At 43.7% G+C, this 24,487-nt stretch overlaps 1 protein-coding gene across 3 annotated transcripts in view; it reads left to right on the top strand.

Moving 5' to 3' along the window:
* Nucleotides 1-303: 303 nt before the first annotated feature.
* The window catches only part of PFDN1 (prefoldin subunit 1), a 102,833-nt gene continuing 78,649 nt past the window's right edge, over nt 304-24,487 (top strand). For all 3 annotated transcript variants that reach the window (XR_005747995.1, XM_040344798.1, XM_040344799.1), the window contains exons 1-2: nt 304-412; nt 14,146-14,312. Coding sequence is in view for 2 of the 3 variants with exons in the window: in XM_040344798.1 (XP_040200732.1) it covers nt 380-412; nt 14,146-14,312 (200 nt within the window). In the remaining variant the exon portion in view is untranslated. The remainder of the gene's footprint in view (nt 413-14,145; nt 14,313-24,487) is intronic.

Raw genomic sequence — 24,487 nt, 5'->3', positions numbered from 1 at the left:
CTGCTGGCTTTTTTTTAAAAAAAAAATCTGCTTTAAGGCTTATTATAGGCTTACCTGTATGTACAAAATAAAAAGTGGCGTTTTCTACCACTTTAAATTATCAAGCCACATATGAAGTTTTATTCATTTTAATATAACAATTAATGAAAAGAAACAACCAACACACATGGATTTTTATGCGCATGAAATCACAGTGGTGCTGAGATTCTCCCTGTGTACACATCTCATAAATGCATTTATCAGACTATTCACATTTCTATTTTTAATTACATACATATAACCTCCGTTTGCTTTGTTCGTAATCAGCCATTGCTTATTGGCTCTAAGCAACCAATCACATCCCGCATTGTTCAGACGTGCACTCTTCAACTGAAGCAATATGGCTGGATCTGTAGACCTAGAGCTGAAAAAGGTAAGACAGAACTTGAAGTCGGGTTCCTGTAGTATTTTTTATTTGCTGTAAAGCACGAGTACTTTCTTGAACTAAAAATGTTAGGTGCTGACTACTATCGTGCGGCAATTTGAAGGACCTGTTTATATTGTGGACGTCTGCGATCGCCATCTTTGGTTTACCGCCTCCCTGCAACTATTGCTAGCGTAAGAGACTAGTCGGATAATCGTGTTGTTCTTTATGTTGAAAAAAAAAAAGTATAGATCCACGTCCCTTAAGGCTTGCAATATAAGGACAATGTTAATTAATATCCTTGTTGTTAGTCTAATCCCGGCGCTGGTTGGTTGGTACACCTTAAAAGCCTCATGCATTCTAAAACGTTCTTGTGCTAGTTCTGAAATGCAGTAAGGCTTATCAGTTGTTTGAAGCAGACTTAGAATTCAAAGTCACTCTGTTAAAGCGGGGGTTCACCCTTTAAAAACGATTTTCTAACATTACATCCAGCTCACTCTCTACATTGACAGTATGCTGTTTTTTTTTTTGTTTTTTTTGTTTTTGCTGTACATACCGTACAGCTATTTTCTTCCCCGGCTTCCGGGTCGAGACTCCCGTGGGAGTGGGCGTTCCTATCCAGCAGGTGATTGACGTGATGACAAAAACGACCTCACCCCGTCGCATAAGGAGCGTCACTAGTTGCCGAAAGAAGGCGAGACGGCGCATGCGAACCGACGTTCGGCTTCTTGCGGCAACTCGTGACGCTCCTTATGCAACGGGGGAAGGTCGTTTTTGTCATCACGTCCATCACCTGCTGGATAGGAACGCCCACTCCCGCGGGAGTCCCGACCCGGAAGCCGGGGAAGGAAATGGCTGTACGAGGTATGTACAGCAAAAAAAAAAACTGTCAATGTAGAGAGTGAGCTGGATGTAATGTTAGAAAATCGTTTTTAGGGTGAACCCCCGCTTTAATGTCAAAACAGTAAAGCATAGATTCCCTTTCGTCTGCTATGTCTAATCCTGCGCTTTAATTATTCTTGGTAAAGATGAAGCTAAATTCTAGGCACCAAGGTTACATTTTTAACCACTTAAGGACCGGACCAATATGCTGCTAAAAGACCTAAGGTGTTTTTACAATTTGGCACTGCGCTGCTTTAACTGGTAATTGCGCAGTCATGCAATGTTGTACCGAAACGAAATTTGCGTCCTTTTCTTCCCACAAATAGAGCTTTCTTTTGATGGCATTTGATTGCCTCTGCGATTTTTTTTATTTTTTGCGATACAAACGGAAAAAGACCGTAAATTTAGAAAAAAAAAATTATTTTTCTTATAACAAAAAGTAAAACATATCGAATAAACTAAATTTTAGTCAAACATTTAGGCCAAAATTTATTCAGCCACATGTCTTTAGTAAAAAAAAATCGCAATAAGCGTATATTTATTGGTTTTCGCAAAAGTTATAGCGTCTACAAACTAGGGTACATTTTCTGGCATTTACACAGCTTTTATTTTATGACTGCCCATCTCATTTCTTGAGGTGCTAAAATGGCAGGGCAGTACAAAACCCGCCCAAATGACCCAATTTTGGAAAGTACACACCCAAAGGAAACTGCTGAGAGGCATGTTGTGTCCATTGAATGTTTTTTTTTTCCCCAAGTGATTGAATAATGACAAAAAAAAAAAAAAAATTGTCACTAAATGATATATTGTTCACACATGCCATGGTTATATGTGGAGTTGCACCCTAAAATACATTCTGCTGCGTCTCCTGAGTACGGGGATACCACATGTTTGGGACTTTTTGGGAGCCTAGCCACGTATTGGACCCCGAAAAACCAATCACCACCTTCAAGATTTCTTAGGACATAAATTTTTGATTTCACTCACACAAATCTTGAAGCTTCTAGATTGTAAGCTCTAACGAGCAGGGCCCTCTGATCCCTCCTGTATTGAATTGTAATGTGACTGTACTGTCTTCCCTGATGTAAAGCGCTGCGCAAACTGTTGGCGCTATATAAATCCTGTATAATAATAATAATAATAAGGCAGTGCTTGGATTTCGGGGCCCCATACACGGCTAGGCTCCCAAAAAGTCCCACACATGTGGTATCCCCGTACTCAGGAGAAGCAGCAGAATGTATTTTGGGGTGCAATTCCACATATAACCATGGCATGTGTGAGCAATATATCATTTAGTGACAACTTTGTGCAAAAAAAAAAATCAGTTTGTCATATTCCCGCAACTTGTGTCAAAATATAAAATATTCCATGGACTCGATATGCCTCTCGGCAAATAGCTTGGGGTGTCTACTTTCCAAAATGGGGTCATTTGGGGGGGGGGGGGGGGGTTTGAGCTATTTTGGCATTTTATGGCCTTCGAAACTGTGATAGGTAGTGAGGAGTGAAATCAAAAATTTGCGCTCTTAGAAATGCTGAAGGTGGTGCTTGGTTTTTGGGGACCCATACGCGGCTAGGCTCCCAAAAAGTCCCAAACATGTGGTATCCCTGTACTCAGGAGAAGCAGCAGAATGTATTTTGGGGTGCAATTCCACATATAACCATGGCATGTGTGAGCAATATATCATTTAGTGACAACTTTTTGAATGACAAAATAGCTCAAACCCCCCCCCCCCCCAAATGACCCCATTTTGTCATTCAAAAAGTTGTCACTAAATGATATATTGCTCACACATGCCATGGTTATATGTGGAATTGCACCCCAAAATACATTCTGCTGCTTCTCCTGAGTACAGGGATACCACATGTTTGGGACTTTTTGGGAGCCTAGCCGCGTATGGGTCCCCAAAAACCAAGCACCACCTTCAGCATTTCTAAGAGCGCAAATTTTTGATTTCACTCCTCACTACCTATCACAGTTTCGAAGGCCATAAAATGCCAAAATAGCTCAAAACCCCCCCCCCCCCCCCCCAAATGACCCCATTTTGGAAAGTAGACACCCCAAGCTATTTGCTGAGAGGCATATCGAGTCCATGGAATATTTTATATTTTGACACAAGTTGCGGGAATATGACAAACTGATTTTTTTTTTTGCACAAAGTTGTCACTAAATGATATATTGCTCACACATGCCATGGTTATATGTGGAATTGCACCCCAAAATACATTCTGCTGCTTCTCCTGAGTACGGGGATACCACATGTGTGGGACTTTTTGGGAGCCTAGCCGTGTATGGGGCCCCGAAAACCAAGCACTGCCTTATTATTATTATTATTATTATTATTATACAGGATTTATATAGCGCCAACAGTTTGCGCAGCGCTTTACATCAGGGAAGACAGTACAGTCACATTACAATTCAATACAGGAGGGATCAGAGGGCCCTGCTCGTTAGAGCTTACAATCTAGAAGCTTCAAGATTTGTGAGAGTGAAATCAAAAATTTATGTCCTAAGAAATCTTGAAGGTGGTGATTGGTTTTCGGGGTCCCATATGTGGCTAGGCTCCCAAAAAGTCCCAAACATGTGGTATCCCCGTACTCAGGAGACGCAGCAGAATGTATTTTAGGGTGCAACTCCACATATAACCATGGCATGTGTGAGCAATATATCATTTAGTGACAAGTTTTTTTTATTTTTTATTTTTTTCCATTATTCAATCACTTTGGACAAAAAAAAATAAAAAATTCAATGGACTCAACGTGCCTCTCAGCAGTTTCCTTGGGGTGTCTACTTTCCAAAATGGGGTCATTTTTTTTTTTTTTGTGCTATTTTGGCATTTTATGGCCTTCAAAACTGTGATAGGGAGTGAAATCAAAAATTTACACCCTTAGAAAGCCTGAAGGCGGTGATTGGTTTTTGGGGTCCCATACGCGGCTAGGCTCCCAAAAAGTCTCACACATGTGGTATCCCCGTACTCGGGAGAAGCAGCAGAATGTATTTTGGAGTGTAATTTCCACATATGGATTGATCAGTGGGTATGCCCACCATTAGAATACCTCCCTTCATCCACCCACTAATGATGGGCATACATGCACCATTTATATATGCCGAAGCATGGGGGCATTCTCCGGCAAAAAAGTTATGCCGTGTACACACGGTCGGACTTTTCTATCCCGCGTACACACGGTCGGACTTTTCCACGGGAAAGCCTCCGTAGGAATGTCAACCGTATGTACGCGGCATTAGGAGCAAAATCGCTCCTCGGCCCCTAATGCCCCCATGCTTCGGCATATATGCTCTTTTTTTTTTAACTGTGGTGGTGAAATCGCCTCCTACAGCACTGGAGTCACGGCTTTATATATCGTGGGAGCAAACGCTGTTGCTGTCAAGATAAATAAGTCCGCAACAGCTGAATGGTGTAACTGAAAACAGTAGTAAGTAAATTGCATACCTGAAAAGCAAGCATGAAAAAACATAACAATAAAACTTTGCAGAATAGAATACAGTAAAAAAGAGCAGAACAATAGAGAGGGAGAGAACAATAAAACGACAACTATTTTTTTTTTTTTTTTTTTTTTTTAACACTTTTTTTTTTTTTGTAACTGTTCAACTTTTCGGTTCCAGGTTTGGGTCTCTCAAAATGCGATGGCATCTTGGGAGACCCTGTGTAAGTGTGCCTAGCCTGTGAAATGTTTTACCCTACACTAATAATTAACTTGTGTGTGGAAGCGTTCAAAACATTCACCAATACAAAGACCAGGATTGGCAGGACATTGGGGACAAAAATAACGGGTGTCACACCTAAATCCGCGCTTGCTACAGACGTGACATTTTCTTTGGGGGGCTCGTTGGGTAGGGGTACTCTCGAGGGCATACGAAAAATGCCTCTCGTGCAGTCGGCTTACTGCATTTGGTAGGGGATGGTGAGGTACAGAACCGCCTGGATACAGGAGTTCTGTGATGATCTCCTTCTGGAATGCAAGGAAGGATCCAGTCCGTCCTGAAGCTTTGTATAAGACAAAAGCATTCAGTAAAGTCAATTGAAATAAATGTAGAGACACTTTTTTGTCCCAGCGTCTCGTCTTACGGGCAATATGATACAGCGCCATCAACTGGTCGTTGAGGTCCACCCCTCCCATATTTTGGTTATATTCGTGGACACAGAGGGGTTTCTCCACAACACCAGTCGCCGTACAAATTTTTACTGTTGTGTCTGCGTGAAGGGTGGTAAGGACGAAAACATTCTTATTGTCCCGCCACTTCACAGCGAGCAAATTATTACATCTGCAGCAGGCTCTCGCCCCCAGCCTAATACGGGCATCTACAAGCCGCTGGGGAAAGCCCCGGCGATTAGGTCACACGGTGCCACATGCTCCAATCTGACGATCAAACAAGTGACTAAAAAGTGGCACGCTGCTGTAATAATTGTCCACATACAAGTGGTACCCCTTTCCGAATAAGGGTGACACCAAGTCCCACACCATTTTGCCAGCGCTCCCCATGTAATCTGGGCATCCTTCCGGCTCTACCTGACTATCTTTGCCCTCATAAACCCTAAAGCTCCATGTGTAGCCTGTTGCCCTGTCAAAGAGCTTATAGAGCTTGACCCCGTATCTGGCACGCTTGCTGGGAAGGTACTGCTTGAAAGACAAGTGGACAGAAAATTTAATTAGGGACTCATCAACGCAGACAACTTGCTGGGGATTAAACAAGGCTGCAAAACGTTCATTGAAATGGTTTATGAGGGCCGAATTTTGTAGAGCCGGTCAAATTCAGGGTCTCCAAGTGGACGACAAAGTGCATTGTCACTGAAATGCAGGAACCGCAGGATCGCCTCGTATCGTTTTCTGGCCATGTGAGCAGAGGATATGGGCATATGGTCAATTGGCTCTGTGGACCAATACATGCGCAACTGAGGAAATTGGTGTATGCCCATATTGAGGGTAAGGCCCAGAAAGGTCTTAAATTCGGACACCTCCAGAGGTTTCCATTCTTTGGCAAGGAGAGTCTGGGGATTAGCGGCGATGTAGGTACCAGCATATAAATTAGTCTGGTCCACAATAGATCTATAGAGATCTTCCGTGAAATTAAGCGAATAAAAATCAAGTGGCATAAAATTTGCTGTATCCACCTGAATACCGGGTTGGCCAGTGAATGGGGGAAGTATGGGTTCTGCAGAAGTGGTGGGGACCCAATCAGGATAGGCGAATTCTGCAGAAAGGACACTATAGGCATGACGGGTCTGTCTTTGTCTTCTTCTTGGTGGCAGCAGGACACTACTTGTGCTTGCCAGCTTGAACTGCACTTATGGGACTCGCCACGTCACCACTTGATACTGCAGTGCTGGATGAACGACCAGGGTGTACTAGGCCACTGGTGCTTGCCAATCCACCAGAAGGAATAGCGGCGCTAGTACTGGCTCTCTGTTCCATACAAGGGTCCTGCGGTTCTTGCTGCTCAACAACATCAGAACGGGGTCGGGTACGCCTGGCCTTAGCAGGGACCACAACTCTGTCGTCAGAGCTATCTGACGTGGAGCCGCTGTCGTAAATGGGATCCTATTCTGAGCCCGAATCTGACAGATGCGTGACCTCCACTTCACTATCTGACATGCTCAGGATCCTAAAAGCCTCTTCACCAGTGTACATTCGCTTTGCCATTTTGGGCTCTAAATTTAGTGGTACACTGGTGGTGATTCGCAGGTAAAAAAAAGCACCTGACTATAGAAAGGAAAATGTAGAAAACGTTTCGAAAAAAAACTGTTAGCGATCGCAGGGATCAGGCCTGTCTCTGCGAACACTGCAGTTATGTGTGTTGTGTTTTTGAAGTGACAGTGATCGATCCTGCACTTGGGTGGGGTGGGCTGGGCTGGGCGGAGGGGCAAAATGCAGGTGCTAGGGGGTATCTGGGCTGATTCCGCTAACAATGCGTTTTTGGGTACCCGAAACTGCTGGGTACGCTAGTATAGATCTGATATCGATCCGTTCAGATACTATACCACTAAGGGGGGTGTATGCTTTGCGAGTGGGTGTAAGCGTTACTGGCACTAACCTAACGCTGCCTGGGGCGACGCAGACCCTGACTGGCGCTAAAATTTTATTGATATCACCCGCCGGGCGATCAGGGGGTTAAACCTTTATTGGGTTGTATACGGCGGGTGCCCTGATGCTATAAAAAGCAAACTAACTAACCAGCGTCAACCGTAACACTTATACGGTGATCACTGGTGAAAGGGTTAACTAGGGGGCAATCAGGGGGTTAAAACCTTTTATTAGGTAATATATGGGGGTACCTGACGCTAAACCTAAATAATTAACTGGCTAACCTGCGTCACCAGTGACACTTATACGGTGATCACTGGTGAAAGGGTTAACTCTAGGGGCAATCAGGGGTTAAAACCTTTATTTATGGTGGTACCTAACGCTATAGAACCTGGCGGCGAACCTAAAAAAAAAAAAACTAGCTACCTAGCGGCAACAGTGACACTAATACAGCGATCCGTAAACGATCGCTTAGTGACACTGGCAATAGGGGGTGAAAGGGTTAACTAGGGCGGTGATCAAGGGGTTAAACCTTTATTAGGGGGGGTAGGGGGCTACCCTGGACCTAAAGGGGCCTAAGACTAACTGCCCTAACACTTTTTTTCTGTCACACTGACACTAAATGCAGTAATTGGAAAATAAATGATCACTGCATTCAGTGACACACTGTGACAGGGGAATGGGGGGGGGGGTTTAAGTGTGCCTATGTGTACCTGTGTCAGTGTACTGTTAGGTGCAACTTACTGTGTGATGTCTTCTCTCCTCAGCGGTGGTCGAAAAGACCGACACGAGGAGAGATCACATCACTTCCCTCTTCCTGTGTTTACACTTAGCACAGGAAGAGGCGGGGGAGTGCGCGGATTGGCTGGGAGCGATCGCAAGGGGGTGGCTGGAAACAATTGGCCACCCCCTCATCCTGGATCGCTCCTGAAGCCTATGGAACCGCCGCATGTACCGGGGGGGGGGGGGGGGTCCGAACGGACCCCCGACCAGGCAGGGACGTACAGGTACGCCAATGTGCCATTCTGCCGACGTATATGTACATGCGGCGGTCCTTAAGTGGTTAAGCATGGAAAGTAGGTGAGAGTGGCTGTGTTTCCATAGTGGGTGCAGGAGTGCCGCCCCCTCTCTCCTGCACCCATCACTCAACAATAGATATATTCATGCATTGCATTGCACTGGTTATCGTCACCTGATTGGCTGAAGCGACGTTGAGGGAGCGTGGAGGAGAATGGCGCTGATCCGAGGAAGGTAAGTGTGGGGCTGGGGACAAACTGGCTGCATTTGAGGGGGCAAACTAGCAGTGTTTAACAGGCACAGTACAGTTGGGGGGGAAAGAACATTCTACATTTTTCCTGCTCTGTACTGGAACACTAAAACGAATCAAGAATGCACCAAAAGTGCATTGTCCTTATTTAACCACTTGCCTACAGGACACTTGCACCCTCTTTCTGCCCAAGCCATTTTTCAGCTTTCAGCGCTGTAACACTTGACAATTGCGTGGTCATGCAACACCGTACACAAGCAATTTTTTTTATTGTTTTCTTCACACTAATAGAGCTTTCTTTTGGTGATATTTAATTAGGGCTGCAACTAACGATTATTTTCATAATCGATAAGTTGGACGATTATTGTTTCGATTAATCGGATAATGGCCTTAAAAAAAAAAAAAAATAAATAAAAAAAAAAACATGCTTTTCTGCAGCTTCTCCATTGAAGTACATTGAACCAAAAAAAATGGCACCGTTTTGCGTTAAGTCCCGCCCTTGCCAAATATGCAGCAGCCGAAAAAAAATCATGGATGTGAACGTGTCCCATAGGAAAACATGTAAATTAACTGTAGTGTGTTTCTGCAAAAAGCACCAAAAAAAATGGTGTGACCCAGGCCATTTTTTTTACTGTGGGACAGTGAAATTAATACTTACAGTAGCGATTTGCTTTTTTGTACTATAAAAGGCTAATTTTAGTTTTTTTAACACCATTATGTTACTGGCCGATTAATTGATTATGAAAATTGTAATCGATTTAATTTCATAATCGATTAGTTGTTTCGGCCCTATATTTAATCACTGCTGGGTTTAAATTTTTTTACAAAAACAAAAGACCAAACATTTAGTTTCTGTCAGTAGATTTTTCACCTTCATTGATGTGTGCTGATGAGGCGGCACTGATGGGCATTAATCGACAGCGGTGATGGGCAGCACTGATGGCCAGCACTGACTGACATTGCTAATGGGCACTGATTGGTAGCAGTGGTGGGCACCGATTGCTGGCACTGGTAAGCACTGATTGGTGACACTACATTGCTACACTGTAATCGGGGCACTGATGAGCCTTATTACATTCCTAGATGTCCCCCTGCATGGAGTTGCCACTGATCGGCTCTCCTTGCCACACACACTGTGTGTGGCAAGGAGAGCTGATTACCGGCATCTCTGTGTTTACATGTGATTGGACACAGCCGATCACATAGTTAAAGAGCTGGATGCGGCTCTTTACAGAGATCGGGGTCACGCCATGTCCTAGCAAAACGGCGCGGCTGCTATCACTGCCCTGCTGTCATTTTGATGGTGGGCGGGCAGCAACTAACTAGTTAAGAGAAGTATGGTTTCCCCTTCTGTTTGTTTATTTATTTATTTTGAGATTCATACTTGCCTAGGCGAATGCAGCATTGGTCCGATGCTGCATCCGTCAGGTGCCTCTGCACTGAGAACCGAGTGATCGAACACCGCTGATCACTCAGTTTTGAGAGATCCGTGAGCAGAGAGCTGCAGACTGTCGGTCACAGCTCTCTGCTCTTCTCCCTCCTCGCTCATTGGAGTGCTGAGCTGTGGAGGGGGCAGAGCGGGCCGTCTCAGGCTCTCATCGGCTCGCTGGGACAGGTGTAAGTTAGAGCTGCACTATTTTGGCTAAAATGAGAATCACAATTTTTTTGCTTAGAATAAAGATCACGAGGGGGAGTGGCCTGAAGTTTGCAGAGTAGAGATGCTCACAGAGCTCTGACCATTCCCCCGGCAATTTGGTCATTAATGCAGCTCTACTACCCGGTAGTGGTGCAACGGATCGTCAATGATCCGTGATCCGAATGGGCTACCCTGTTCGGATCGGCACGCGATCCGCGGAGCACTCCGCAGCCTTGGCCATAGGAAAGTCCCCGGCTTCGGCCTACCTCCGGAGTGGCGGCCATCTTGGTACACCCGCAGCGGCTGTCTCGTCAGGAAGTGACGTTTCGTCGCTGCCATCTTGCTCCACCCACACTCCTGCACAGTAATGATAGTGAGAAGGGGGCAAGCGGACATCTTGTTGCACCCAACAGAATTTTTAGATTTCGCCCCGCTCACTAATTTTAGACATGCTGGGGATGGGTCCGGGAGTGCAGTGCGAAGTGGACGGTCAGCAGCGCGATGCTTCCCCCTACAGTACCCGGAGACCTGGATCTCAGAGCACTCCTGCAGGTCTTGCCAACGTGAGCAGACATGGAGGCGATGGCTGCACGCCTGGAAGAAATGCATCGTAGAGCTCTAAAGCTGGTTCAGACAGAGGTACAACAGTTAACAGACAGACTTAAGAAAGGAGAGACATCTTTGGCTTCCCTGGAAAATCGGGTCATCCATCTGGAACAGGTACACACCTTACAAGCCTCTCATGCCTCTTCCCTGCAATTGCAGTTGGAAGAGCTCGAGGACCATAACCACCGACATAATTTGCGGTTTAGGGGGATCCCTGAAGCTATAGGACGTGAAACATTACAGTCCACTGTCCTGGCAATATGTCAACAGTTAGCCACTCCTGCCCCCTCTCATGACTTGGAACTTAAGACTACGCAGATCTCTGGGGCCCCATTCAGTAAAATTCATGTGAATAGACCAGAGATGTTGTTTGCCGCTTTCATCTCTATGCGCGCAAGGCAGGAGAAATTGCCCATGAAGGGTCTATAGTGAGAATTTTGCCAGACTTATCTTGAGCTACTTTACCTGGTATTGGTTCTGGATTCTTCAGAGGCGGGAGTTTTTCTCCCTCTGGAAAAATTGCAGACTGTGCAGCTGTTGGCATACCAGAGATGGTCGTCGATATACTTTTTGCATGCGAGCCCTGGGTCTCATGGTAGCCTCCTTCGAGGCAGTCCCTTATGCTCAATTCCACACTCGAGTGTTGCAGAGGGAAATTCTGTCGAGTTGGGACAAATGCCCGTCGTCCCCGGATTGTCAAATCCGGGTAAGCCACCGGGTCAGGGCCTCCCTGGTTTGGTGGCTGACATCCCTGACTCTTTGGTCCGGGAAGTCGTTCCTTCCTTTTTCACTGGGCGGTGATCACGGCGGACGCCAGCCTTACCGGTTGGGGGGGGTTGTCTAGGGGGTTCAGTCGGCCAGGTCAAAAAACCCATGGGCGGACCCCCCCCCCCCCCCATCTGCTTCAGAGTGGAGGCCGATAGGGATTCCAATGACGACCCTGGTACGCAGTCTTAGTGCGTCAGATAGCAGATGTTCCTTGGCGTCTGCCGATGCGAGAGGACCTTCTGTCGCAAGGTCCCATACTTTATCCTGCCCTAGAATGCCGCACTCCTAAAACGATGTCCTTTATTGCAAATGAAATCCAAAAAACAGCCAAAACAATGCAGTCAAAATAAAGTGAACAAAAGGAAAAAGGTGGCTGACATGTTTCACATCGTATGATGCTTACTCGAATAAGCTACGAGTACGCATTATATGATGTGAAACATGTCGGCCACCTTTTTCCTTTTTGTTCACTTTATTTTGACTGCATTGTTTTGGTTGGTTGGTTGTTTTTTGGATTTCATTTGCAATAGACACATCGTTTTAGGAGTGCGGCAGTCCAGGACTTTTTTCTATCCAATGCACCTGCGCATAGCCAGCACCCTTTTGGTCCAGTGGGACGGAAGCAAAGCCAAGGGATCAGCAACTTTGAGAGCGGTATATTTTCTCACTTCATCCTGCCCTAGTCGCTGGCTTTAACAGCATGGCATGGAACCGTGGCCTGTCTGGCTCGGTGATATCTACCATACTGAGGGCACGGAAGTCGTCCTATCAGAAGATTTACCGTTGCACGTGGAAGGCCTACATCTGTGTGAGGAGATGGAAAGTGGCTTCCGTGTGCATATTTGGTTTCCAGGATCCTGCTGTTTCTACAGCATGGGGTGGACCAAAAACTTGCCTTAAGTACAATTATGGGGCAGATTTTAGCCTTGGCTGTCTTCTTTCAACGACCCTTGGCGGCTCACTCCATGGTGAGTACGTTTGTGCAGGGGGTTCGACATGTGGCCCCTCCGGTGCGTCCTCCACTACCCCCATGGAACTTGAATCTGGTCCTCTCAGTACTTCAGAAACCACCATTTGAGAACATTAGAGAGATTCCCTTATTGACACTCTCTCAGAAGGTGGCCTTTTTGGTGGCCATTACTTCGTCAGACGGGTCTCTGAGCTGGCCGCCTTGTCTTGCAAGGCTCCCTATTTGATCCTCCACAAGGATAAGGTGGTGCTGCGTCCGCAGCCTTCATTTCTTCCTAAGGTCGTTTCGGCCTTTCACCTCAATGAGGACATTATACTCCCATCTTTTGTGTCCTCGTCTGTCGCATCCCAAAGAGGCTGCGTGGCATTCCCTGGACGTTTTCCGAGCTCTGCGAGTGTACCGGTCTTCTACTGCTCCGTTTCAGACTCGCTGTTTGTTTTGGTGGTTGGTCCTAAGAAGAGTCTGGCAGTCTTGTCGGCCACCATCTCTAGGTGGATCAGATAGGTCGTGTTTCAGGCCTATGCCCTTAAAGGGCGGGCGCCTCCCTTTCCTGTCATGGTGCATTCGACCAGGGCAATAGGTGCCTCTTGGGCTTTCTGACATCAAGTGTCTGTTTCTCAGGTGTGTGTAAGGTGGGGTGTAACATTTTACAAGGTTGATGTGAGTGCATCTTCGGATGTTTGCTTTGGCCGCAAGGTTTTGCAGGCGGCTGTTTAAACGTTGCTTTTCCTCCGTTAAATGGCTATCTGGTTGTTTGGGGTGAAGTTGTTTTTAATTCTGTTTCCACCCCTCCTTTTTGACACTGCTTGGGGACGTCCCTACTGTCAAGATTGCTGCTGTGTCCGTCCATGAACGGAAGAGAAAATAGGATTTTTGTACTCACCGTAAAAAAACTTTTCTGAGTTCATGGACTGACACATCACCCACCCCTCCTTTTTCTATGTTTGTACTGCTTTTTGACGAACTGAGCTGCTGCATTCCCAGAGGGACCGCCCCCTGGGCAATACTGTACAGTTTTGATGTGTGTTTAAAGCTTTAACATGTTTCTGCCTAGTCCTCTCCTAATAGAAGGCTAATACCCTACTGTCAAGATTACTGCTGTGTCCATGAATTTGGAGAAAAGGATTTTACGGCGAGTACAAAAATCCTATTTTTACGGTAAGTGTAAAAATCCAGGGTTTTTCTCACATTTATTTTTATTTTTTTAAAGATTATATATATATATATATATATATATATATATATATATATATATATATAATTATATAATAAATGATTTTTTTTTTTTGTTTTGAACAACTTGCTTACTACTCGGGTATAATGTGGTAAAAGAGGGATTATCACCTCCAGGACCTCTGCCTTGTATGCCTAGTGTTTTGATACACTCATAGATTACACTCTATGCAACGGTTATTGAATTAGATTCTATGTCCTTGAAAAAATTATTGGATTCGGAAAAAGGAATCTTATGGTAATTGCATAAATCTCTGTTTAAAAAAAAAACCTGCAGAGTGGAAAACGTATTTTTTGTAGGACTTAATTTCCATGAAACAAAATCTATTTCATTTGTACAGGCCTTTACAGAACTTCAGGTCAAAGTGATTGATACTCAGCAAAAGGTAAAACTTGCAGACCTCCAGATAGAGCAGCTGACAAGAACAAAGAAGCATGCCCAGCTTACCAGTATAGAAATCAAGAACTTTCCAGATCCAACGCTGATGTATGAAGGTGTGGGAAGGATGTAAGTAAAACTTTTTAATAGTTCATGGTAGTGTGAATGTTTTCAAGTTAGACTCGGGTCGCTTTCACATGGGCGTCATCTGTTACGTTTTTGCCAAGAAAAACTTAGTTTACATCATTTTTTTTTTTTTTTTTTTTTGTCCGCTTCCATTATTTAAATGGAACAAAAAATGCAGACTTGTTCCTTTTTTAAGAAAATGGACCTGAACAAAAGTCATCCGTTTGCCCATAGGTATGCATTGATCTGTTTTTCACCTGTGTCAACAGACAGATGAAAAACGGAATGGGCCTTCTTCCTCCCAGTGGCATTGGATGTGTACAAATTTATCCTTCGGATAATCAAGTTGGAGTAGAGGTCATGCACTGACGCGTTTTGTCACTGACGCATTTCACAAGTTCTCAGTCACTTATTGACATGGATGGTGTACTGCACTGTATTTCCTGCTATATAAACAAATAATGCATTCTGTATGCAGGCCAACTAATCGGCTGGCAGATTAATAGACTATGAAAATGTACAACTATTTTCATAGTCGATTAGTTGTCCATTAATCGATTTGTTTCGGCCCTAACCTCAATGCAGTGAAAAATTGGTCTTGATAACTCCTTTGTTCCAAATGGCTTAATCTTTTATTATTCTTTTTATAACACTACTTCTGTCAGCTTGCAGTCTCCAGTTTCCAGCTCTAATTCATGCAAGAGATATAAGGACGAACAATCCTGCTTTATCCTTTTAAAACCTAGTCCAGTGCTCTATTATGTGCACTACAAATTCCATAGACCCTGGTCCATTTCAAGAGTGAATAAGGGATGGTGGCTAAATTCCCTCATACTGTGGGACCATGGAGAACAAACATAGCCACCCTGTAACAATAAGTTGGCCCAAAGCAGCAAAAAAAAAAAAAATACATACATACATACATACACACACATTATATATATATATATATATATATATATATATAATATACATTTTTTTTTATCGTACATCACGGGACACAGAGCCTAGTAATTACTAGAGGAGGAGGAACCTCGGCTTGTTGCTTGGTAATATGCCTTCCCTTAGAAGGAATTCAGGGACTGAGACGGGGGGCTCTAGCCATGCCTGCTCAGTACCTTCCTCCCCTCTAAATATTGACGTACCTATAAAAGAGGAGCCTTTGCCACTATCGAGTGTAACAATTTCTCCGGAGGACACTTTTATCGCAGCCCTGGAAAGGACAAAAAGTGAAGCGGGTCTCCTTCGGTGGTTTTGGATCCCCTTTCAGAAAAATCTGAGGATGAGGTAACTACAGAGGACAGGGATGAGGAAGTCGGATGGATCAGGGATATCAGAGGAACCCTTCTCTGCTTCCTAGATGCTAAGGTCGCAGGTACAATGTTATGCTGGAACACTGCGTACTGCATTCAGGTTGCCCTCTTCGGCATTAACTGAATCGCCTGTCTCTTCCCTGGGTTCATTAAAATCCCTGGAGGGTGCATGCTCTTTTACAGTTCATCTATTATTAAAAAAGTTAATCTGCTGAGCCAGGAGGCGGGGTCTAGCTGCACAGTCATGCTGCACTAGAGCTCCGCTCTGTGGGGAAAGAAAACCGCAAATAATTGATTTTAATAGAGCTGCAAACGAACAGAAAACGACGGGTCGAGTTCCCAGGAGGTGAGGAGAACCATTTTATTGAAATATGGTGCTGGGGGGTGCCAGAAATAAGGGTAAATCCAACCCTAGTAGCACGGCCCAGCAGATGAAGGGCTCTGTAAAAAAGGCGGCATTCTCCTCAGCCACCTCAGCTACCTCAGAGTCTAATACTGAGGGGAAAGGCAAGCAATGCTTGTTAAAGGGAATGAGATCCGCAGCTTCTCTGAGGAACATGGACACGGACAGTGAGGAGGAGGACTTGTCTAATACCCCACAAATAGCTACATTAAGTAAGACAGTCCCCTCAGAGCTCCTAAGTCAATTCGAGAAAATGCTGAATAAAGCGCTAAAGCGCACCTCAGAGCAAATCACCACTAGTCTAACTAAGGAAATAAGAGACTTGGGCTGCCGCACAGAGGCTTTAGAGGCAAAAATGGACGAAATTGAAATTTATACTCAAGATTGCCAATCAGAACTAGATGCGCTTAAAGAGGAGAACTTGGTACTTCATAGCAAACTAGAAGATTTTGAGAACCGCGCCAGGAGATCGAATTTGAGATTCAGGGGAATTCCTGAGACGGTCCTGGACTATTCAGGTACCATTCTAGCACTGTGTCAGGAGCTAGTGCCGGGACTGCCTGTAGAACGCCTGGAATTTGATAGAATACATAGGGCATTAGCCCCCAAAAAATCTGAGGGACCCCCCAGGGATATCATTGCAAAATTCCACTACTACAGAACAAAAGAGCAGGTTCTGGAAGCAGCCAGAGAGAAGAGCAGTTTAACATTCCAGGGAAACAATTTCCAGATATTCGCCGATCTATCGCAACTGACAATTACCAAACGGCGTGCAATGAAACCCCTTTTAGTGGAATTACAACAGCGAAACATAAAGTACCAATGGGGATTTCCCTTCTCCCTCAGATTTACATTCCAGGGCTCAAAGATAGTGTGCAGATCACCTGATCAATTACACCAAGCTTTAATTGATCTGAAGCTCATTGATCACAGTATCACACACAACTCCTCCCGCAGAAGATCAGCATCAACATCTTCCCGCAATGGCATCATTCAACCTGAAAAGAACAATGGAACTCATCACACAAACAAGCGAGGAAGATTTGTGTCTCAACCCCAAGACCAAGAGGATACCATGGACTGACCACCTTCCAGAGGACCTCATGAATTTCTTTCTTCCCCCTGGTCACAAGAACACTTCACAAGAAAAGATGTACAGATTGCATGGATTGAGAACTTGATGTTTTTTTTTATTTTTATTTTTTTTTACTCATTTTTTATTTCTACTTTTAAATTTTTCTCTTTTGACCCAATTTTATTCTCATTTTCACCGCTTATTGCGATTCTTATTTTTCATTTTTTACCTTGCACTCCTACCTTTATCACATTCTTACTTCTTTCCATTTTTTTTCCACTTTCCCCCCCACTTTTTATTTCCTCACCTCCTCCTCCCCTCAGGGTGGGGAGGAGGGGGGGGGGGAAACGACAAGGCCTGCCCCTTCATTCGCAGGGTCCCTCAGACTTATGACATCCCACACCATTTAATTACACCCCGGGGACCTAAGGGACACCTCTAAAACCCAAAGTTGCTTCACCACATTACACCACCTCGTGCACTAGTAGCCCAGTCAGCGTCCAGGCGCAAGGCGAGTTTTGGTGTGTAGAATCTGCATTGTTTTAATGGTCAATAGGTAGATACCCAATCTGACATATATCTGATCAATAGAAGCCTAATCTTACCCAAACTATTGGACCTACTTGAGGAATTTTTTCCTAAAATTCCAATGGAACACATGATCCAATTAAAACATCTTTGGTATAGGCTAATGAATTCTACAATCTCTTTATTTAATTAATTAAGGATAGTTAACCCCCTCTCATATCTCTCGCCTAAACAACAGAAGGCGAGTAGTTAGTGTTATCCTGTTCGAAATGTTATTAACAGCTTAGTTGAGAAAAAACACCTCAGACGGTGTTTACTTGAACATATTTACAGCGGTTTTCCACCGCACGGAACCAACCTGTGCTCCACCATGATCTCCTCAGTTCCCCGCAAGATTAAGCGGGGGATTGATGGGATCCCCTTTTCCCCTGGCGGGGGTAGTCCATCCCCGCCACGGGTAAACCTAACAAACTTTATTGGTTTATTGTTGACTGTTTATTTACAAATTTTTTTCTGTGTTTACCTTCCTTTTCAAGGTTGAATACCCCATAGACCCCTTTTCCTTTTCTTTCCCCAAGTCTGCAGGGATTGGGCTGGCCAGATGTCCTCCGGTTTATCACGGTAAGATGGACAGAGAAGTAAAGCTACCATGGCACCATTGAATATATTGTCGTTAAATGTACAGGGATTGAATGTGCCACAGAAAAGAACCAAGGCCTTCAGAACATTTCAGGCCAAAAAAGCCCATATTGTTTGCCTACAGGAAACTCACTTTACTACGAACACGACTCCTAGATTTTTTAACCCCTCCTATCCACAAGTCTATTCAGCCTCTGCTTCAGTCAAAAAAAGGGGAACCCTTATCGCTTTTCATCGCACCACACCATTCACTCTAAAAACGGAAATCAAAGATCCAGAGGGCAGATACATACTATTAACAGGCCAAGTGTTAGATACGGAGATCACGATAGTATCTTATTATGCTCCTAATCTAAACCCGTTACCCTTCTTATCGCATCTTTTCCAAATAATTAATTCACATAAAATAGGGACTCTCCTCATCTGCGGAGACTCCAACCAAGTCCTTCTTCCATTCTTAGATAAAACCCCCTATGTCACACCTAAACGCCAAGCTAAATGGACCCTTCCCAACTTATTAGCCAAATACAATTTAGTAGACACGTGGAGAGAACACAATCCCACAAAACGTAACTACACATACTTTTCAAACCCACACCAATCCTTCAGCCGAATTGATCATATTTTTGTGACAATCGGTATGGTCCCTGAAATACTATATTCAAATATAATACCCATCCCTTGGTCAGATCACAATGCGGTGTACACCACAATGGCATCAACCATTCCGAAAAACCATGATCCCACTTGGTATCTTCCTGAAATTATACTCAAACACCCTGCCCATTGCCAATTGATTGAACAAGCTCTAAAAGACTATCTAGAACTCAATGCAAGCCCTGAAATATCCCCACTTACATTATGGGAAGCACATAAGCCAGTCCTCAGAGGAGCATTCCAGCGGCAAATAGGGATCTTAAAAAAGGAGCGAGCACTGATGGCAAGAAAATTGGAAACAGAATTCAACTTAGCATTTCTGGCCCTACAAAACTGCCAAACTCAAACTAATAGAACTCGGCTGGACAAAGCACGTCTGGAATACGACTTGTTCTTAACCGATTCGGCAAATAGAACACTTAATAGATCTAGACATGCTTTCTACAAGCAAGCTAATAAACCAGGGACATATTTAGCTAGAGCGCTAAACACACTCAATAAGACTTTTAAACCCATAAAGTTAAAAATTGCCAACAGGGTTCTCTCCAGCAACCCACTTAAAATAGTTCAAAAGTTTAGCTCACATCTAAAACAACTCTACTCAGAAACTACTGTATTTGACGAATCTAAAGCTGACTCCTTTTTTGCACAAATAAATCTTCCACAAATAAGTCAATCACAGAAAGAACAGTTGGAAGAACCAATTACGCAAGAGGATGTAGCTTTAGCCATTCGGGAACTCAAAATTAACAAAAAACCGGGACCTGACGGGTTCTCGGCAAACTACCTCAAAACTTTTACTGAGTTACTTTCACCCAGACTGGCAGAGGCATTTAACAACTTACTAGAGCAAAAAACCTTCACACCTGAAACGTTGCTAGCAACGGTTTGTATGATTCCCAAACCACATTCGGATGACACACTTTGTAGCAATTATCGTCCCATATCTATGCTTAACATAGATATAAAACTATTAGGTAAAATACTAGCTACCCGCCTTAACAATTTTATCGGTACTTTTATCAATCGAGATCAAGTAGGTTTCATGCCATCCAGACAAGCAGGCGATAATATACGCAGGGCATGCCTCTTGGCCAACATAGCAAAGAAAAGGGGTATACCGGCGTGTTTTCTCTCTCTGGACATCAAACAAGCTTTTGATTCTGTTTCCTGGGCGTATTTAAAATATACTCTACAGAAATGGGGCTTTGGCCCTAATTTCACTAATTGGATTATGGAACTTTATAATAACCCTAAAGCTTATGTTAAATACGCAGGATATAAGTCTGACACATTTGATATCAGAAGAGGAACACGTCAGGGCTGCCCGTTATCCCCGTTATTATTTGCCCTCCTTATCGAACCGCTTGCTCAGAAAATCAGATCAGACCCCACTATCCTAGGTATAGAATTAGGAGGTCATAAACATAAATTATGCCTATTTGCGGATGACATTCTTTTATTTCTTTCTTCCCCGCAAGTAACTGGCCCTAATCTCATCCCAATACTTGATAGATTCGCGACGTTCTCAGGTCTAGCTATTAATCCCAAAAAATGTGTAGCACTAAACATATCCCTCTCAAGACTAGAATTAAGTGCAGCCACAGTAGGTCTTCCATTTACATAGTCGGATAAGAGCATCCCGTACTTAGGAACACACGTAACGGCTGATACATCTGATTTATTCTCTTATAATTATCCCCCTCTTCTTAAACAGATAACAAACTTACTCAAATCCTGGTCCCAGCTCCCATTATCCTGGTTAGGTAGGATCAACGCAGTTAAGATGACAATATTACCAAAATTGTTGTATCTTTTTAGAGTGCTCCCGAGTCCAATACCGGCTTACTTTCTGAGGATAATACAAAACAGAATGACGACCTTTATATGGGGCACATCTAGGCCCAGAATAAAGGCGAAAATCTTGCATCTCCCCAAAACACAAGGAGGGTTAGGATATCCGAATTTTACAAACTACTATAGGGCAGCGCAAATTTCAACCTTGGCCAAATATCATGCAAAAAAGGAAACACCTCTCTGGGTAGCGATTGAGGCAACCGAGTGTGATCCCATCCCTCCAGCTAACTTACTATGGATTCTTCCCAAGCTACGCGGGATAATCTGCAATCCAATTATTAAACATTCTCTCTCACTATGGGATAGCTATAAATCCAAGTATTCACTGGTGTCCCCTCTCAACCCACTGCTTTCATTTTATAAAAACCCAACATTTTATCCGGCATGGATCTTCCCTAACACATTCAAGGAATGGGTAAGGAAAGACTGTATATATGTCTATAAATTTTTGGATTCATCGGGTGTCGTGCCCTTCCCGACAGTATGTAAAAAATACGGTATACCTCAATCAGAATTGTTTCGATACCTCCAAATAAAAAAATTTGTGGAAACACATCTGACCTCTTCGGCTCTGAAAAACCAGATGTCACCTTTTGAAAGTATATGTAAAGATAATCCACATGTAAGAGGTACAATTTCGGTTCTGTACTTGCAGTCACTATCCCACAATAACACAACAAAGCTTCCTTATGTTCAGAAATGGGAGAGTGACCTGGGTATAGAACTTAATACCTCGGATTGGAATCAAATATGGCGAAACACTAAATCGGCTTCCTCGAATATAATAGCATTGGAAGCGGGCTATAAGGTATTAATGAGATGGTACCTGGTGCCAAGCAGAATAGCTAAATATGCACCAAACTGCACCGGACATTGCTATAGGGGTTGCATCACCGAAGGTACATATTTTCATACTTGGTGGACGTGTCCAATAGTACAGAAATTCTGGGATAAGATTTTCAAGATGGTAAATGCGGTGACTAAATTGAGAATACTTCCAGACCCTAAATTGGCACTACTGAATTTAAAGCCCATCAATCTAACACACACGCACTTCAAGCTACTAACACAACTCTTTACGGCAGCCAAACAAACCATAGCAAAAGCTTGGAAAACTCCAATTTTATCAACGACGGAAACAAAAAATAGAATGAATATTGCTATGACGCACGCCAAAATGGAAGCGTTAGAAACGGACACGATCGCCAACTTTGAAAAAATATGGAACCCTTGGATACAATATGCTATACCAGAAAATTTTAATAAAGGTGTAATGATGCCATGGTAGCTTTCCTATACAAAAATAACCGTTGTACATTTCATGCTTTGACGACGGATCCTAGCCCATCCCTGCAGACTTCCTTACCTGACACCCCCCCCCCCCCCCCCCATTTTCCTTCCTTTTCTTCCCTTCTTTTTCCTGATCTGATACTGCATAAGGTAGTACCCTCGTGTATCTATCTACCGTTAACTTTGAAAAGGTAGCACATTTTAGAAATTTAAAGTTGATAGGTAGTAAGGTTACATTAAATAAGGACGTATTATCTTTGATATATTATCCACTAGCCACTAGGACAAGTTGTAAGGATTACATATTTGGCTATGTTAACTACTTAAACTCTTCCTGCGATAGTACACAGAACATGGCTAAAATATTCCCGTTTATTGTTGTTTAAGAAAGATGATACTGTTAGTCAATCTTATGTTATAATAACCACCTGATTACTGTAACGAATGTATGCTTCATGTACAATTTTATTCTTGCATTTAATAAAGATATTCTTGACAAGGAAAAAAGTTAATCTACGCAGACTGGCTACATCCAGATAAGCATTTCTCACCTCCTAAGAAGAAGTTTGACATTCTCTATCCTATGGAGGAAGCGTTTTCTAAGAAGTGGAGCTGCCTTCTGTAGATGCAGCCATTTCTTGTATAAATAAGAGCCTGACTTGTCAATTGGATAACGTACAGGTGTTTAAAGATCCTTCGGAGAAGATGTTGGGATCTTTACTAAAATATTCCTTCTGGGCGGTTCCGTTGCCCAACCTGATGTAGCAGCAATAGGCATGTGTCAGGTCCTCAAGGATCAGGTAAAACGGAGCTGCCTCCAGAACAAGTCAAATTGTGGGAGAATTTGCCTAAAGCCTTATGTTTTACAATAGATGCTATGAGTTCTTTGGCTAAAGCATTGGTCAGCAGACGCACCATGCAAAAAAATCTTTTGTCCTGTTTCCCCTTCCATGGCGAACGCCTCTTTGGGAAAGATTTGGAAAAATATATCCAGAAGATATCGAGTGGGAAGATCACTATATTACCAGAGAAGGAAAAAAAAAAAGCAACCTTGTTTTTAAATGTTTTCTCTCCCAAAAAGCAGTGGGGTTCAAAGGCAAGCAAAGCCTCTTCATGATGAGGCGCCCCTCTCGGCCGAGTGGGGGGACGGCTTTGTCAGTTTTCAGCTGCATGGCAGACAGAAATCTAAGGAAAAAAACAAGATGCGCTACACATAATATAAAAATACCCAAAACCGAATAAAGTTAATTGTCCGTGAGTAATGTGAGGAGTTTAAATGAACAACAAAATATCAAAAAAAGTCCTTGATAAAAGCAAAACGTCCTTTCACCAGTGAATAAGAAAAGAAAAATCCATGTTGATAAGTGACAATCCAATAAGAAGAGACCTCCACCAAACGAGTAATGAATCTGCTTACCAGATTCCCGGTGGTCTCTTAGTTAAAAGAAGACCCCAGGTAGCATGAAGATTTAAACTCTGGAGAGTAAAGGCCTGTGTGGACAATCCGGATGTCGATCTCTGTTACGCTCCCGTGTTGGAGGATACGATGACCATACCACATAAAAAACATAGGAGGCCACAATAGTGTAAATCCGTAAAAAATTGATTTATTAAAAAATTAAGACAAAAACACACTTACAGATTAGCAGTGTTTGAAAGGCTTATCAAGTTGAAGCTCCGGCCGGAAGCAGACCAGACAGCCCATCAATGGTGTGGAAAAATGCAGTCAACGGGGGGTGATACCGATGTGGATGCACGTTCCGCCCGACCTGGTTTCGCGACAAATCGCTTCCTCTGGGGCACAGGCAACACACCGAATCACCCCCCTTAAATAGCAGAACGCCGATATGGGAGGAACTGACGTCGTCAGCCGCGCCTGCGCATGATTGGGTGAACCAAGCCTCATCCTGGAAACAAACCAGTGATAGTGCGCATGCGCTGGCGGGACATATGCCGAAAAAGCGCTATTGATAGCGTTAATGTTATCATATGTTACTCACAAAACGGCGTGCGTTAAAAACAAGTAGAATCCCGCAGCGTAACATAAAAAACAACTGCGGGAAACACAATCAATGGATTCGTGATTGGAACGCAGGGATCACTTCCGCATCACGTGGTCACTCGCGATCACGTGACACGTCAGCAGCGTGATGATGTGACCAAACGGAGGAGCCCTACGTGGCAATGTAGATTAAAAACAAGCCTACTACATGTAAATGCTAGTCAAGTCTCGTTTTGGTATAAACCAAACCCAAAGGTGCCGCTCAATTGGTCGTATTACAACCAATTACACGGCTCCGTTGGGAAAAGGCTGGATGAACGCTCCAGAGACCGGACACAGCAAGAGAACTGAGTGCTGCGGCGTGATCTGATAGCGATAATCATCTATTTGCAACTAGCATGGGTAGTGCTCATT

Source organism: Rana temporaria, chromosome 3 (genome assembly GCF_905171775.1).
Source record: "Rana temporaria chromosome 3, aRanTem1.1, whole genome shotgun sequence".
Lineage (NCBI taxonomy): Eukaryota > Metazoa > Chordata > Amphibia > Anura > Ranidae > Rana > Rana temporaria.
The sequence above is the reverse complement of the archived record's forward strand: the minus strand, read 5'-3'. Positions and strand labels throughout refer to the sequence as shown.